Source organism: Brachycentrus maculatus, unplaced genomic scaffold (assembly GCF_059751285.1).
Source record: "Brachycentrus maculatus isolate JH-2025_06_01 unplaced genomic scaffold, ASM5975128v1 h1tg000165l, whole genome shotgun sequence".
Taxonomy (NCBI): Eukaryota; Metazoa; Arthropoda; class Insecta; order Trichoptera; family Brachycentridae; genus Brachycentrus; species Brachycentrus maculatus.
This window is the reverse complement of record NW_028280918.1, coordinates 1-17,393: the sequence shown is the minus strand read 5'-3', so window position 1 is coordinate 17,393 and position 17,393 is coordinate 1. Positions and strand designations below refer to the sequence as shown.

Here is a 17,393-nt window from a genome sequence, read left to right as displayed (position 1 = left end):
AGCTGGAGAAGTGGTGCTCCTTGAATTAGGTAGTGTCATGTCATCCATTTTATTCTGTTGTTTAGGTGTGGCTATCCAGATATGTTCTGTTTTTGACGGGTTCAATGTCGATTTGTTTTCAGCCATCCATTTTCCTATTCTCTCAACGCACTTATTAATACAGTCAACACGTTAATTTTTTTCCTGATTGACAATAAAAATAAATTTGCCTATCACCCACATAGCAGTAAGACCACAATCCATGTGACTTTTTTTTACATCTTAGGTGTAGAGAAGATAAAGAAGACCTAGGACTGAACCTCATGGTATACCATTAAACTCGGAATGATTGGGGGATTTAATTTTTTTAAATATGACTGTTTATTGTAATTTCAAATAGTCTCTGGAAAAGGAAATTACATGTAGTATTGTACATAGATAACTTAAGAAATAAGTAATGGAGGAAGAAAGTGATGAAATTATAAATCATAATAATTTATTACAATATTTTCAAATATCTTTATCTTCATCTACATGTGAAACTTGAATTGCAAATAGAATATAAGAAAGATTTTCATCTATTTTCTGTGATTGTAATTTTCCTTGCAATGTATCAAAATCAGCCACCTCCACCTGAAATAATAAAACATATTTTTTTCAGTTAGTAATAAAATACCAAATCTTTTGATAAACTTAACTATGGTATATTAAACTGGGTATCTACTTTATCAACAACAAAAAAAATTAATATCACCAAGGAATACCCATATATTTTTTTAATGGAACTGAAAGGCACTTTTTTTAAAAACATTTTATCATCCTTCAATGCTTCATATAAAAAAATCCATGCGTATATATTTACCTCGTGTGGGGGATCTCTTTGAATAGGAGGAAGAGGAGCGTACAGTCTTTCACATAGAGCACAAATTCCACACCATAACCTAAAGGGAATCCCAATATTTTCTATTTCCTTCACCTAAAAGTCAATACATATTCTTAACTATGTTTATTTTCAATTTATTCCAATTAACTTAATAAATAATAATACTTACACCCTCTTTATCTTGAAAATCAAATTCCGCAAACAAGTTGACATCGCGTTTGTCCAAATTATCTCCCATGGACATGCTTTCTGAACCATCTATTTTCAAAGTGCTCTTATTAGTCATGCTGTTAATATTTTCTAAAGTAAGACTATCCCAGTGAAGTAGTAATCTAAATGATTCTGCCATATCTTCCGATAGGGTTTCACCCATCATGACTTGTAAAGCTTCTTTGATCAACTAAAATTGTAATGAATAATGTAAAATAAATAAATAATTACTGGTATATTTATTTTTTTTAACTACTTATATTTTTATACACTCCTTTGATTGAAAATTTTTCATAGAGTATTCATACATCTCTAAATTCAAACAGCCTTCTGGAATAAATTGTATACTATGAAGAGTGGAATTTCAACTGTACTTACTTCTAAAGGCATTGAAAAAGAGTCCGGATTGAACTGTTCTAATACTGTTTGATACAGTAACTGTTTAGAACTTGAGACGTTAATATATTCTGAAACATATTGCATTGGCAAAAGACCTAAAATAAAAAATAAGAACAAAATTTGAAAACGACAAATTGCTGTAATTTTTCTGATCTAAGAGGTACAATTTAGGAAAATGGGCTGCAAATTGAAATTGATTACCTAACTTTTAAATGCAAACTCGATTGGAAACACCTGATCCCTCTCAAAACTTTACATTGATTTTACTTTGACATTAGTATGTCATATGCTGAAAGCATAATTCTGTTTAACTCTTTTTCTTATTACACTCTTTATTTCTGTATTATATTCTGTTATTCCTATATTTCTATCCCTGTTTTATCAAAATACTTTTATCATGTCTTTACACTACTGTATAATTTGTTATTTGTGTATTCTTTTAATTGTTTATACAGTAAAAAGGCTTTAATGGCTATAAAATAAATAAATACAAATAAGAAAGTACTCAAAAAATATTAATTCAATTTCACACATACCTAAAAGATCTCTGCGGTCAATAGGGAGAGAAAAAATTGCATTTCTTCTAGAAAAAACTCTCGGCAGATGCAACCATTTATTCAAACTCAATGGTGGAAGCTTAAATTCTTTCATAAGTTGAGACATCTCTTTGCCATATTCTTTTTCAGGCCGGGTACGAAGAGCTTCCTCAAGAACGCATCTTCGCTAAAATATTTACCATAACCTTATTAAATTGTTATAACACAGATAAAATATATGATTAAAAACTTAATAAGACTTAAAAGACTTTTTACCTTGGGGTCAAATTCCGATTCGATAGCTAAATTGTCTACTTCTCTCTGAATATGTTTCAATAACCTGGCTTCTAAAAAGGAGTCTTGTATAACCACCCTGGACTGTTTACCTGCAGAAGTATTCTGTAAGTTGTGATCTATTTCTACAGACCCGTCTATAGATGCTCTTGCGCTAGGATTGTGCGATTCAGAATCGATTCCTGCAATCTATAAATTAAGACTAATTAATTTTTTTAATAATCATAATGATAATATTTATTGAATTGACATTTGATGTGTAAAATTTCATAAACTTTTATAATTAATATCAGTCAAAACACAATTTATGATTTTAATGAATTTATTGTTTGTTGGGTAATATATCCAAAATAAAACAAGGTTTTTGTTGGATTGAATTCTACATTTATTTATGAATATTTTAATATGTGACGCGTTTCGTCTTCTTAGGACATTATCAAACACAATAATGTCCTAAGAATGTGTTTGATAATGTCCTAAGAAGACGAAACGCGTCACGTATTAAGGTATACATAAATAAATGTAGAATTCAATCCAACAAAAACCTTGTTTTATTTTGGATATATTATCCAACAATTCAATAGAGAATTCTACCAACTGTCTGCAGTTACAATAAATAAAGAATTTATTGTTTTCCATAACTGCTATTTAGCCTTGCGGGGATTTCAAACAGTATATGTAGAAAGCAAGTACATTTTTTTAAAGCAAACAATAAAGTTGGATTCTTCTGTTATGTAGTAAGTGAATTTTTTAATGATCAGTACATGATATATAAATATACATGATTTGTACACTGAAAAAAAATATAGTTCATTATAATCTCTAGGATTTTAGAGAACTTTGTCGGCATGTCTCTTCTTTTAATTCATTATAAATAGATTTAAGTTATGTGTGTAATTGTTGAAAAAAAGTTTAGAAATTAATACATATATAGAAAAAGGTAAGATGATGTTAGTAAATCACCTGTGTCTCGGGATCGTTTGTATTAGACACCAAGACTGCAGATGCAACTCGATTTCCTTTCTTCTTTTTTCTTCCTCTCCTTCTCATCTCTCCCGAAGCAACGTCCACCAACTCGTGTTCATCTTCAGTCACTCCTTGTAAGACATCTTCTGAACCATCACTTTTGTCTTCTCTAGCAGGCAAAGACTTGGTAGAAATTTGAACATTTCTAGATTGTAATACTCTTAACTGATTCTGAAATAACACAAAATATCATCAGTTGACTGTGTTTACTCCAAAATACTAATCATTCCCTGGGATTTTCCCTGGGAATTGATGATTTTCACACACATTAGAACTCCGTTATGTACTGCTAGTAAAGTTTCCAAAGATATACCTTTATTAGTTATCAATATATTCAACAATCATTTCATTATGTTTCCTATATTTACTCTTCTTTCAATATCCTTATCCAATTTTATGTCTCTTAAAAAAACATACATTCAAGAAATTCTTTCACTCTTTCCGGACATTCATTTTTGCATAAATCTTACATTATCAAATACCACATAATCGCAAAATTTACCTCAAGGTAAGTGAAGAAGTCTTTTGAAGTTTCATCCAACCACGGAGAAACTATTTTCTGATAATCATTTACCATTTGTCTAGACTTCCTAGAAGATTTTCTTTTCCTGTTTGATTTCTTTTTTCTCTTTAATTTCCCACCACTACTAAGAGGACCATCACTACTTTTAGATATGTTAGGATTCTTTCCAGTTTTAACATCTTCAGGTATAACTATATTGTTTGACTTTTCGGAGAAATTTACTTTCTTGCTATTTGATTTTTGTTCGGGTAATAACACAGATTTAGTTGAAATCTTACTAATAATTATTGATTTACTTGGACTTGGGTCCTTCTTTTCTATTTTCGATGTTTGTAATGATTTAGTTTGTGAATAAAATTCAAATTTACTCGTTGAAGAAATATCTTTTCTTAAAACTTTGTTAGATTTATTCATGGTTGTTTTAAAACTGAATGAATTTCTTACTTTGCAAATAAATTAGTTATGTAAATTTCGATCAATATAGAACAATGTTTATAGATAATCACTATAGAGTCACAAAAAAGATAAAATAAACATGATACCTGTGTACTTGTTATTGTTAGATAAGATCTCAAGGGACTTACATATTTTACAGTGTACATATTAAGTATACAATTAAACCAATAGATTTTATGATGCATTTTCGTGATTGATTTACAGTGATCTAGAATCATCCAACCAATAATTAAAAAATATCAGTAGGGTTAGTTTCTGTCAATGAATTAGAGCTAGACAAATACTTAAGAAGAATTAAAATTTGTACCTTTGAAAGTCTGGAAGTACGATCAGTAATATTTCCTCTGGGGGACCTCACAGACAGCGTGGCGGGGGACACGAGGGGAGGCATCTGATGAGCAGCTCCGACAGTCAACTTCTTGGGAGGATCTGTGTTACCAGGAGTGGTACTCGCCCCTAAACTACTTCCAAGTCCTAGGCCGCTGCTGATCTCTGATGTTTGGAAACCATGCCAACAAAGTGTTTCCTGAAAATGGAAAGTGCCATTGAATCTATATGTTCTATCATCATCAATAGAAAAGAGATGCTGATTGTAATAAAATATGCTGTAATTTTTTCTCTAGCACTAAATAAGCGACCATCAAACAATGCCAGAAAGAAGATGATATATTTTAGAAGTTCTTTTACTGACCAATTCACTCTACAGTTCAATCTGTCAGTTAATAAGTTTAAAACTGAAGGAAGCAAAACTTTAAAAATATTCAGATTTCAAATTATGCAACAAATATGAAGAAAAAAAAGTACTCTAAATCAAAATGCTCTAAATTTAAGCAATTTTTTTACTAGAAAAGGTTGAGTAAATTGATTTTCATTTACAGGTTTAGTTATTATTTATAACGATTTTAAAGGTTGAGCAGATAAACAAAATAAATAAATGTCCCTAAATATCTGGTTGTTGGTGTCGCGGACTCTTGAGTCAGAGTTTCTCGGTTTGAACCCACTCCATCACAATTTTATACCTTTTTCTAATAATGAGTCACTCAGGCTCACAGAAATAGTATGAAATTGAAGTATTTTTGTAAATAATAAAAACACAAATATTACTCTTTTAAAAATAAAAACAAATTAATATGGATTGATGTAAACTATTGAAAAAATAGTTTGTTAAAACCAGTTACTTGACTGTGGCTTCTGCGAAGATCTAGTACGAGCTTCTGCCTCGTTGCTGGAGGATTATCGGGAGTCAAACATCTCCTTCTGAGGGACCCGCGGGAGACTGCGCTTGCTAGTGTCGGTGCAGGTGTCAAGGGGCGAGAATCCGTCTGTGTATACCTATGATACATATAACCAAGTCATGTTATTGTCAGGTCATTTTAATTTACTTTCAATGTCTTTCCGATGCCCCCAATATATGTTTTTTGAGCCATAATAAATTTATCAATTACAAATTTAAACAAAACTATGAAATACAATACATATATCCTAATAGTGCTCATAATTAAAGACAGACATAAATTTGATTTGAAATGAAGTTTATTTAATTAATTTAAAGTATTGATATATCACTCACTCCTTTCAAGAACGTCAAAAATCAAAAAACTGGATTATTCAGGAGAACGTTTTTAAAGTTTAAAAATATAACACAATGTATTAAAAATAAATATCAAGCCACTTGTTGATCTTTTTACTGTGCAACAGATATTTTTAGGTAAAACCTGAAGTTTTTTTCTCCGTTTGTAAATATTTAGTATATTTAAAAAAAACAATTAAACAATTCTTTTTCTTTAAAATGCAAAAACAACATTGTTTGCCCTGTAGCGGGTAAATATTAAGTCAAAAATATGCCTTATTTGCTGGGATATATAACATTTTCTGGGCATTCCGAAAACATGCACAACTGAAAATTGACAATTTTTGATTTATGACGTTCTTGAAAGGAGTGAGCGATATGTTAGATAAGTATATAGATATTTGTAAGATAAGTATTACATGTAAATGTGTGTAGACTTGGACACCAAATAAAAGGTTAATCAAGACAGGTGTAGTTGGGTAGACGCTCGACTGCGAAACTGGCATAGCGGGTTCGATTCCCGTCATGTGCAAAATAAATCTAAGAAATATTTATTTTCATTTGGTTTGGGTGTTTGTGATTTTTCACATTTACCTTCCTTATCCGTACTATCGTACCTGCAGACAAGCTTCTTAATGTAGAGGTTTTGCAGGTTATTGCTTTTTTTTTAAAAGTATGACTGGAAGTAAATTATAAATAAAATAATTACAATGATAATAACTATAAAATGAAATTTATATATTTTTTTAATGGACATGATAAACTGTGTAATTTATCTAGATTAGAAATTGATTATACTTTATAAATCTTTTCAATGAAGAATTATTTTTAGCATTGGTATTGAATTTTCTAACGGAGAATAAGGGTTTGCCTAGTACAGCATGATGGAACATCCAACAAATCAAGTCAGTTACATATGCCATTAAGTAATTTGTATAACAGTAATGAATCAGCTAATATTCTCCTATTCTGAATTGTAGGCATACTTTTAATATTACAATGCCGATATTGAATTGTTCTAAAAGTTTTAATTATGAGTAAACTAGTTTCATATTCATAACATACCTACGAAATAATTCTTCTGGTACAAAATCAACTGTAGTTTCATTAACATGTGATTTTTCCGCTTGTTGCATCGAAGCACGCAGCGCTTCCATTTCTTCAGCTAAGAATTCAATTTTATGTTCTGAAATCTAAAAAAAATATATATCTAAATTAAATTCACTCGCATCAGTTTCTGTTCTAAATTATACTTGGAACAGGATATGCAAGCTATGCCGTAGCAGAAGTGTGTAAAGTACGTACTGTCTAAGCCAGATAAATAAGTTTAAAACTAAGCCTACCTTTTTGATCCTCAAACTGTCAAATGATTGCTTTGAAATTAATTTGTTAGAATAATTCTATAAAGGAGCAAAATTTGAGACTGACCAATGAATCCTTAGCTCTTTTCACTACATCCTTGATTTCTGCATCTGCTGGATGGTTACACAATATAGAACATCCAAAGGAAAATGGATTGTAAAGGCCTGCAAACGGACGGAGTACAAATGGTGCCGGCGCTGTTAAGCATGATAACTCTACAGGAGTCTGAAATAACAAATCAACATTACAAATACAATATAAAGTAGATTTTTACAGGCAACATATATTAAGCATCATTTCAGTTCTACAATTTGAGTAGGGTAAACCGGGATGTTATGGACACACCCCCCTCCCCCAGTTATTGGCTCTACAGATTTTAAATCGACCCTTCCTATGTGTACTTATCGTAAGCCACATAATCCTATTTTACAGAGAAAATCAAAGTAATACAGTCCAAGAAAAAATGCAATGTATTGCAAAGTTTTTTTATTAATTCTTAGTTGGAGATATTTACAAATTTATTGAAATACTTATTAAACACAAAAAATTCTCCATTTGTTACTTAATGCAGAATATGTAGGGAGAGTCGATATGTCCATATTAACTAAAATATTAGACACATCCTATAATTTTAATAATGGTTTTCCCTAAACGTTTCTGCTTATTGAGTTTACATAAGTTAGATGCACATTTTTTTTCTGGATAGTATTATATATTTTACTTATTTAATATATTTACTGTTTTTATTATTTTATATTTATCAATGTCAAAAACAGAAGTTACCATACATATGGTATGTCAAGCAAAATAAAAATGTTAAAATTCTTAAAATGTCAATGGTGCCAACAGCACATTTCCAATTCTTTCTTTGTCTCAAAAAGATAATAAATATTTCTTGATTAATATCACTTTATGTCTATTTAAATTTCATGATACCAAAATTTTTTTTTTCAATCTTTGAAAATCATACAACATAACTACTCTAAAATGTATAATAATTATAATATATTTTTCTTATATCTACACCCAATGGTACATAAAGTACTATACTACATTACTTAAAATGAAGCAAGGTAATGATATTGCACTTTAAGTACCAGAGCTGAGTATTTTGTATTATTATTTCGTTACTAAGTGGTGCCAGCTTTTTTTACATAACCTATTTCTTTATTTTAAAAAAATGAAAGAAACTTTACTAAGCAGCTTTTTAAATTATGGTTTTGACAGTCAAAAATACAATACAAATTACAATTTTTACCTTTTGTCTAACCTCTACTGGCTTTCGCAAACTTTCCATCAATCCTGTTTTACTCATTGATCCCATTTTATAAAATTATATAGTCTGTCTTACTAGCGAAAATCGAGATCAATAGCTGTTTATATATAGGTAATCAGAATATCTTTTTTGTATCAATTTATTTACCAATTTTGACAGTAGTGAGAGTGAGGATGTAAACATGTAGGTACTATATTATACTAACAAGTCTTGGAAGATTGTTTGTTCAATAAATTTGTACAAACATAATTGGATAATTGCAGCATTTTCTATTTTTATTAAATATATTCTTAACATAAAGAATGAAAATACCTGTGCAGATATTTAAATAAATAAAAAAAAGACTATTTTTTTTAAGCCTTGAATAAAAAAAAAGACATTTAAAAATAACAGTATTTGATTTGTGCTTCATGTCCAAAACATATAATTTTCTTATATATATTTTGCGCATGTTTTTATTTCATTATTATTAACCATTAAAATTTACTTTACCAATAATTTCAAATCATCATATTTAAACTACTAGGTACCTGTGTGAAGATGCCAGTAACATGGACGGAGCAAAAGTCAGTATACAAGAGCAGAAAAATCGGTAAATATGTTTCCATGAGAAAGCTATATTTTCAGGAATTAAAATAAGAGTGACTTTAAAAAAAAAATATTTATAAAAAATTCTTTTTATATGTATGTCATGTTTTTCATTCCATACGTATTTTTCGAACTCACTAGACGCCATCTGGCTAGGCGTATTCATTTATTAAATGACTATAGGAAACATCCACCGAACCTCAAGAGACAAAGAACACAATAATAAATCTTCCTCCAACCCTTATCCGCAACCAATGGTGCATAGAGTACTGCACCATATTGACATGTTATCTTGATTGTTGCTTCCATAAAGGCAAGGTAATCACTCCTGCGCCTCAGGGTAATATTAGACTGAATCACTAATATTTATTTTCACCCCCCTGGAAATCAAACCAGGGACCTCCAGCACGGTATCTAAATACTCTAACCATTACACCACAGAGATGAACGAATCTAATCAAATAAAAATACTAGTCAATCAATTTGTTCTTGATATAAATTATTTTATTAAGCTAGCTATTACTAGCTATTCCATATATCCATCCTTCTTCTCAATTAATAGTATCCACTATTTCTCTTTTCCCATATATGTAAATACCAGTAATGTCGATATGATTCAATGCATCATTGTATATAGGGGTCGGAAAAAAATCTTCAACGTTCAGTAAAATACACTAATTTTAAAAAGGATATTTGCAAACTGGTAAATTGATGAACAAAATAAAAACAATTTTTTTTATTAATTTATTTAATTTTTCATGAGAAATTACATAAAAAAATTATAATAATATTTTTATTTTTTAAAAGACAATTATGTTCATGTGAATAATGACATGTTATTTGAAAAACACAACATTTTGAAAAAAGTAAAGAATAAAATCTATCTTAGTATTTAACATTACTAAAATTAACAAGATAAAAAATATAAAAACTGAAGAGTTAAGTTATAATTATTTGTTATTATACAGCACCACAATATAATTACATATTAACATAAAACTTTAAAGCAATAAATAAGTGGTGACGATTCATAATGAAATACGACATTGTAAGTAATATCTACCATATATATATATACACACAGGTTTTTTTTGCATAACATATACATAATTAAAAATAATTAGCTGAATTATATAAGAATAGTCCCATTTTCATATTTCTGTACCACTTTTTAGTCCAATTAATTTTTTGTGGAGGCTTTTTGTAAGAAATTAGTAAACAAAATAATTATAGGTACTGTAATGTATTTTTTTATAAAATTTTGAAGAAATAACAAAATCTTATATTTATTGTTTATAAGTACAAAGTGGCATTTTGCCTTACCACTGGCTAATAGTTCCTACTTTTTCCAGTGCCTCAGTATGTATTATTAGTTAAGATGGGAGGTCACATTACTTTTAAAGTACATACTTGCTTTTAGTTAGGCCCAAATTTACACATATTTTAATATCACGAGGTTTAACATTGGTAAGTTTCATAAAAGAAAATTATTTTAAAATTTCAAAAGCACTTAATCCGTTTTCGCTCCACAAATTAATATATTTTATGATAAATGAGTTGTGCTAAGCATATCCCAACAATTATTACAATCACCATCCGGGATTGAATGGTGCTATTTTGATAATAAATGTTTATAGTATTTTTCTAAAATGTGCTCATGTTTTACATTTTAGGCATTAAGAAATAACTCAAAGAAGACAAATTGTACAATTAAATAATCACTAGATATTAATGAAAACTGGTCGGGCGTTGATGTTGATTCTGACCAACTTTGCAGGCAGGTTCCATTTAGAAATGGATAGAATAAAATATATTGATAGCTTACATTATAATTAATATAGTAACAAATAAATTAAAACAATAAAATAACACCAAAGGGAATTTTTCCAAGGAATACATATGTTTACATAAACGTACTTTGTATTTAAAAATTGTGATAAATGCAAGAAATTATCTTAAAAACTCAAAAGAGTGGAATTTTGGGTGATACAAGTGGTGTCAGGACATTAGTGCATTACCTGTAATTTTGCTGTTTGGCAATCCGGTTTTGAAAAATGAAAGCGACTACGACAGTTTAGCGTGATCAATTTTGCGCGCAACGTGTTCATGCACCGATCAAGAGCACCGATCCGAAGAAAGTTGGACAAAGGCACAAGCCAATCTAAGCCAATCATCGTTTTAAAACGCTAACTGACGTGCCGGACGGTAAAATTCCGTGTAATGCACAAATGCCCTTATGGTATTTCCCAAAGAGATTTGTTCAATGATTGTAAATTTGAATGTAGTCAGTCACCAATAATGCAAAGAGAAAGAGAAATTTTATAGATGAATATATTACATATACCTTTATCCATTTAAGGGATAAACCTAGTTATATTTATAAAATTTTATATTTAAAATGCAAGTAATAAAATTAAAAAACAAAAATATATAATGACAATAAAATTATTATTTATCAGTAGTTAAACAAATATTTAATTTGGCCCCTTTTAAGGAAGATTCAAGAACAGTTTTAATATTTTTGGGCCACTTTTATATCTATGCCACATCAGATCATACATTTTCTACAAATGTTTTAAAATTAACATTAGAGATCTATTTGATAAAATATAACATATATGAATTGGAAAAACCTAAACTAAAATTAAAAGTGTTTTCAGTACAAACCCAAGTTAATTTTTGGGTTCCTTGGATCTTATTTTATCAAATGACTATTAAAAATATTCGATCCAATTTTATATTTTTGACTGGCGAATATATTCATATAAATATTTATCAGCCTGAAAAATGTATTTTTGTTTACCGAATAATTAAAGTGACACTTATTAGTATTTATGTTTTGGCACAATTTTTATCAAAAATATAAAACAAATGTGTTATCAGGCATTACAATATTTTCCCTAAAAAGTTGCAAGTCGCCATATCTAAATAAGCTGACTTAAAATAATAGTTTTATATTAAACCTACTTACTTAAAGTACTTCAATGAAATTAAATATATCAGAACTATAATAATTTGCTAATGTTTTCACAGTATAATTGCTATTGTTATTAGAAAGCCATTAGAATATACCCACCATTCGTTAGACACTTTTTTATTAAAATTACTTTCACTAAGACATTTTTAATACCCATATTATATATAGGGACACATTATTTTTTTCCACCATATAATTGTTTAAGTTTTACATCAGTTATTACTGTATTTTCCACACAATGTCATTTCCCAAATGATTGACTAAACAATTTTAATTCTATAGAAATAATAACCATGAACATGTTAATTTGAGTTCTTAAATTCGAGAAATTATTGAATAATATCTTTAAAATAATTTAGTATTGCCATAAGAAGTACACAAGCACACTCAATTATTTTCTTCTCTATTTTGACAAACTACACATTTAAGTTAAAAAATAATTAAGCAATAGAAAAATAATGTGCGATCCATGAACAAGTGAAAATATAACATAAATACACATATAAACAATAATTTTCTGTGGCACGTATGAATGACTTTTTTAAAACTTCTTTGTAAGTTAACTAATTAAAATTGGCATTTATAAAAAGGCTAAAATATTACAATCCTGACTTAATTTCTTAATTTTAAATAATATGATGAACAACAGTTAGAGATCGACCCCTTCTAAATATACTTTTATAAGCCAAAATTGTCAATTTAACAGTTTTTTTGATTTGTTTAATTTCTTTAGTTCTAACCAACAATTTTCTTTTCTTGGTTAAAAAAACTATGAGGACTCTTTAAAAATATAACCGACAAAACATATTCAAATTCGTCTCCTGTAAAATTGCATTTTGATACGATAATATACATAGGAGTTGAAATAAAATATTGTACAAATTTTCATATAGGCACGGCGCCATTGCGTTTGAAGTCAAACACAGAATAAACTATTTCGTTAATGGAAATCCACTCCCAGGGATAGAATCGGACATTGGAGCCATTCTTCACGGTGTTACAGTACTTCATTGTGTTGAACAGATGAACGTAGCCCAAAGAGAAGCACACCAATGTGCCCCAAAATAATACATTGCTGAGTGTAGCAGACCTAGAAATATAAATAATATATATTTACATATTAGTTTTCTAACATTTCTGATAATATAGGGTGTTTTTATTTGGAGGTAAAAAATATCAATTTCCCACAATAAATTGATGGTAGCACTCGCCGTGTGGCATGTTCAACTATCTTATTAAAACCACAGCTCTGTCACATCAATGCCATTCAACTGAGGTACGAAGAAGTCAATAATGATGGTTCTGTAGCGCTCTCCATTGACTGTAACATTCTGACCAGCATCGTCTTTAAAAAAAATATGGGCCAATGACTCCACCTCTCGATAAAGGTTTCTGGGTGTTCTCCACTACGAATTAGGCAATTTTGCTCATTTTACTTTGGCCATTTAACCAAAAATGTGCCTCATCGATGAACAAAATTTTGTGTTGAAAAAGTGGATCAAGCTGAATATTGTTTTCGGCCCATTTACCGAACCTACGACGCGCAAAATATGCATTCAGTTTATTCATGGTGAAATGGCAAAACGTACTGGCTATCAATCAACTGTCAACCGTCAAATTGACAGACTGTAGAAACAATGTTGTCAGTTTAAAAAAAAAACTTCTAAAAAATACACGCCCACCGTGTAAGAAGTCTAATGGATAACCTCATAACAGGGTACGAAACTAACACATTACACAAATAATTTAGGATCTGAAAATGAGTAATTTATTATCTGATGAAGCATCATTAGTACTGTAAACTACGTAGTAATGGGTCTAAAATCAAAATTGTGGACCTTTATCTTCTTAGGACCTGCTCTTTGCGGTGGTATGGACATGTGGAGCGAATGGATAGCGAGAGAATGACTAAGAAAATATATGTGGCGAATGTGAGAGGGAAAACAGAACGTGGACGACCGAAAAAGACTTGGCACGATCAGATCAATCAGAACCTAAAATCTGGCGGTGTCAAAAGTCTGCGTAATCGGAGGGCATGTATGACTAGATGTATGGATGTGAAGGAGGCGAGGAGTGTATGTCAGGACAGAAGAGTGTGGCGTTCCATCCTCTCTGCCTACCCCTGCGGAGAAACGGCGTGATGGTAGAAGTAGTAGTAGTAGTAGTATCTTCTTAACATGAATAGTTTATTTTTTAATCATGAATTTATATTTTAATCAGGTTCAATGAAAAACTCACCAAATACGTTTGAATTTTCTTATAACTTTATTTTGGAGAATCTTACTTCTTGAAAGAGGTTCGGAATTTCGTGTGTAAATAACAACAGCATTATTATCTGTAAACATTAAAATGAGTTTGTGAATATTAATTATACTAAGCATACAATAAACTATTAAGTATACAAGTAAATAGTCATTTATAGTTAGTTCTGGAAAATACATACTTTATGAAGATAAAACTGGAATGTAAATATGAAAGTGCAAATAGCAGAGTATAAATATGGAAGGTTTAATCTTTAATCCAAAGTAAAAATTAGAAAAAAACATCTTAAAACCCGTGCAATAGTTGAAGCATTAAAAAAATACAGTAAAAACAACAAAATGAAAAATTAATTAATTAATAAAAAATATATATATATATACATATATATATATATATATATATATATATATGTATATATATATATATATATATATATATATATATATATATATATATATATATATATATATATATATATATATATATATATATATATATATATATATATATATATATATATATATATATATATATATATATATATATATACAGTCAAACTCGGTTATTACGAGCACGGTTATAAGTTTATGAAAAAAATACATATACTCGGATATAACGAGTTCCGTCATCCTCATTACATATAACCGAGTTCGACTGAATTTATAATTTTAAGAAAACATGCCAATGATTAACTCTGAAAATAGATTTACATTTTTGGTTATTCACTCAATCATGCAGTCATCTGATTCCAATATAAATTATTAAATGCATCAAACCAATACAAAATATTATTATTTTTATTAATTGTTATTTATTATCATTATTTTAAAAAAATATTTAAATAATGAGATTTCTAAACCCCCTAATTGTTTTGTTTCTTTTCTTGTCTTACATTAGTAAAACTATAAATTTTAATTAGGAGATATAATAATGTTCATGATACTTTAATGTTACCCTGATTTATCTAGTTTTTTTTAAAGTACATTTGATACAGAATTCAATTTAAAAGTATATTTGATACAAAATACTTTGTATGTATTTATATGGCTTCTATGATTTTTTTAATTGGATATGAAAAGTTTAGTGTTAACTAAAACCATCAGACTATTGAATGTGAATAAAAAGAACTAAAGTTTAACTGTCAGATTAAACATAACAATTATAAACCAACTTAATATCTTTAAATATGTTACACATTCAACTCAAGAGAGTAATTTAGGATTTTAATTTACATATTATCGGATTGCATATTTTTCATAAAGACCACTGGCTTGCCATTATGGCCACGCTTTTATGTTCACTTATATGTGGTAGATACCACTATTTAATTTGCCATTAGTCTTATATTAAAATACGGCATTTTTAATTAAACGATATTATGTCCCCCAGTAACCTTCTTCATATCAGAACTTTTGCATTATGGTCCATTTTATCAATATATTTGCTATGTCAGAAAGAAGAGAACATACAATCCAATGACGGGGGATGGAAACCAAAAAATGAATTGAGTAACAACATTTTTACAATGTTAAATACTTCGGTTTTTGGATTTGATCATCATCGCTAGTCAGTTGGCAAATTTGGTTACATATTTTGCAAATTTGACAATTCGATATCAAAAAACTTAAGCTGGAAAGAAATACAAACTGAGAATACTATCCCAATCTGTAGCCAAAGAAGTACATAGCATTTACGTATAAGGCACATATCGTAACCAAATATTTTTTTAAAATTAAAACTGCGTATGTTTACCAGAAATACTTTTTGTATCCATAGTTATACTCTGCACACTCCATGCTATATTACCAATTGTTATCTCTGCATCCGTTTGCGTTTGGATATTTTGTACCGTTCCCGGAACTCGTTTCTCTAGCCACTTGCTCCTAAGGCCCATCAGTCCCCGGATCATCTTGACTTTTACCTTTGTTTGTTTCATAGCATTATTCCAACAGTGATTTTGTAAACTCATCAATGCTTGGTGATTACTCATCTCGATTATCCTCTCGCTTTGATGTTCAATAATGCGATTCAACTGAAGAATTTCGGCCTTACTATCTTTTAATTCGGCAACCAGATTTGCGTTCGTTACTTTATGTTCTGTCAGCTCTGTTTCTAGCAAATTTAGTTTCCCCACGCAATCTTCATTGTCCCTTTTTAGATGATCGATATAAGTGTGCTCGTTAGTGTTCCCATCAGCGAAAAAGCTGGTATTGCCGAATGGTTGAATATCATCATCTGTTTCCAAATTGTAGGTTAAACAATTCGGTGGATATGTCCCTCGCAAGGAAGACTTGAAGTTATCATAATTAGTTGTATCGGAGCAAGGCAGAGGTAGAGATACTTGGCATAGTTCCTGCATCAGGGAAACATGATTTCTCGGGGTGCTGGTGACGTGATTGTCATCCTGGTACATCGCTTGTCTACCGATAATTTCATTTGGAGTAGACAAATCTAAATAATTCATGCAAAAAGATAAATACTTAAGTACAAGCATATATAACTATAACACATATAACCATAACTACTTATGTCATTGCTCCATATTAAACTATAATATCTCGCTCCATGAATGGATGTGTTTTAAATATTATTATAAAGTTTACTGGACATGCAATCAGCTAACTTTGTGCTGAATTGTCTACTAAATATAATGAAAGTTTACTAATTTTAAGTCGAAAGGAAAAAATTCAAATTTCCACGATTCAACTGATGCGAGGTGGCGTTTCGAAGATTATTTGTATTTTTTATTGAGAAAATAATCAAAGCTTTCAGAATTATTGAAGAAAATCTTTTTTTTTTTATTTACACTTTTGTTATTTAAATCAATTTTTCGCATAACAAAAAAATCATAAATTTAAAAAAAAAAAATTTAATTAAAAATAATTATCATTTGGTTCATAAGATTAATATAGTTTTAATTATAACACTTTACAACCATGAACCAATATGTGATACTAATAGATTTTTTTTTTAATTTAGTGATATAACATTTAATATTTTGTACAGCAATTAAATATTTTCAGAAGAAAGAATGAGAGAAAAATAATTGTAA

The 17,393-nt window shown here is 29.3% G+C and overlaps 2 protein-coding genes across 3 annotated transcripts; both read right to left on the bottom strand.

Moving 5' to 3' along the window:
- Positions 1–461: 461 nt before the first annotated feature.
- LOC148308457 (uncharacterized) lies at positions 462–8,562 on the bottom strand. Its single transcript, XM_088261677.1, has 12 exons — positions 8,497–8,562; positions 7,305–7,463; positions 6,942–7,069; positions 5,485–5,638; positions 4,614–4,832; positions 3,265–3,498; positions 2,284–2,490; positions 2,008–2,194; positions 1,451–1,566; positions 1,032–1,262; positions 842–955; positions 462–612 (listed from the first exon to the last, which is right to left on the bottom strand). The coding sequence occupies exons 1-12, from the start codon at positions 8,560–8,562 to the stop codon at positions 490–492; spliced, it is 1,938 nt and encodes a 645-aa protein (XP_088117803.1). The 3' UTR covers positions 462–489.
- Positions 8,563–9,836: 1,274 nt separating this feature from the next.
- LOC148308456 (uncharacterized) lies at positions 9,837–16,789 on the bottom strand. 2 transcript variants are annotated; one of them, XM_088261669.1, is made up of 3 exons: positions 16,094–16,789; positions 14,318–14,414; positions 9,837–13,169 (listed from the first exon to the last, which is right to left on the bottom strand). In XM_088261669.1, exons 1-3 carry the CDS (start codon positions 16,752–16,754, stop codon positions 12,965–12,967), a joined length of 963 nt encoding a protein of 320 aa, XP_088117795.1. In that variant the 5' UTR covers positions 16,755–16,789; the 3' UTR covers positions 9,837–12,964. The 2 variants fall into 2 exon arrangements, with proteins under 2 accessions (XP_088117795.1, XP_088117796.1); XM_088261670.1 differs by having other exon boundaries at positions 16,148–16,789.
- Between the last annotated feature and the right edge of the window lie 604 nt (positions 16,790–17,393).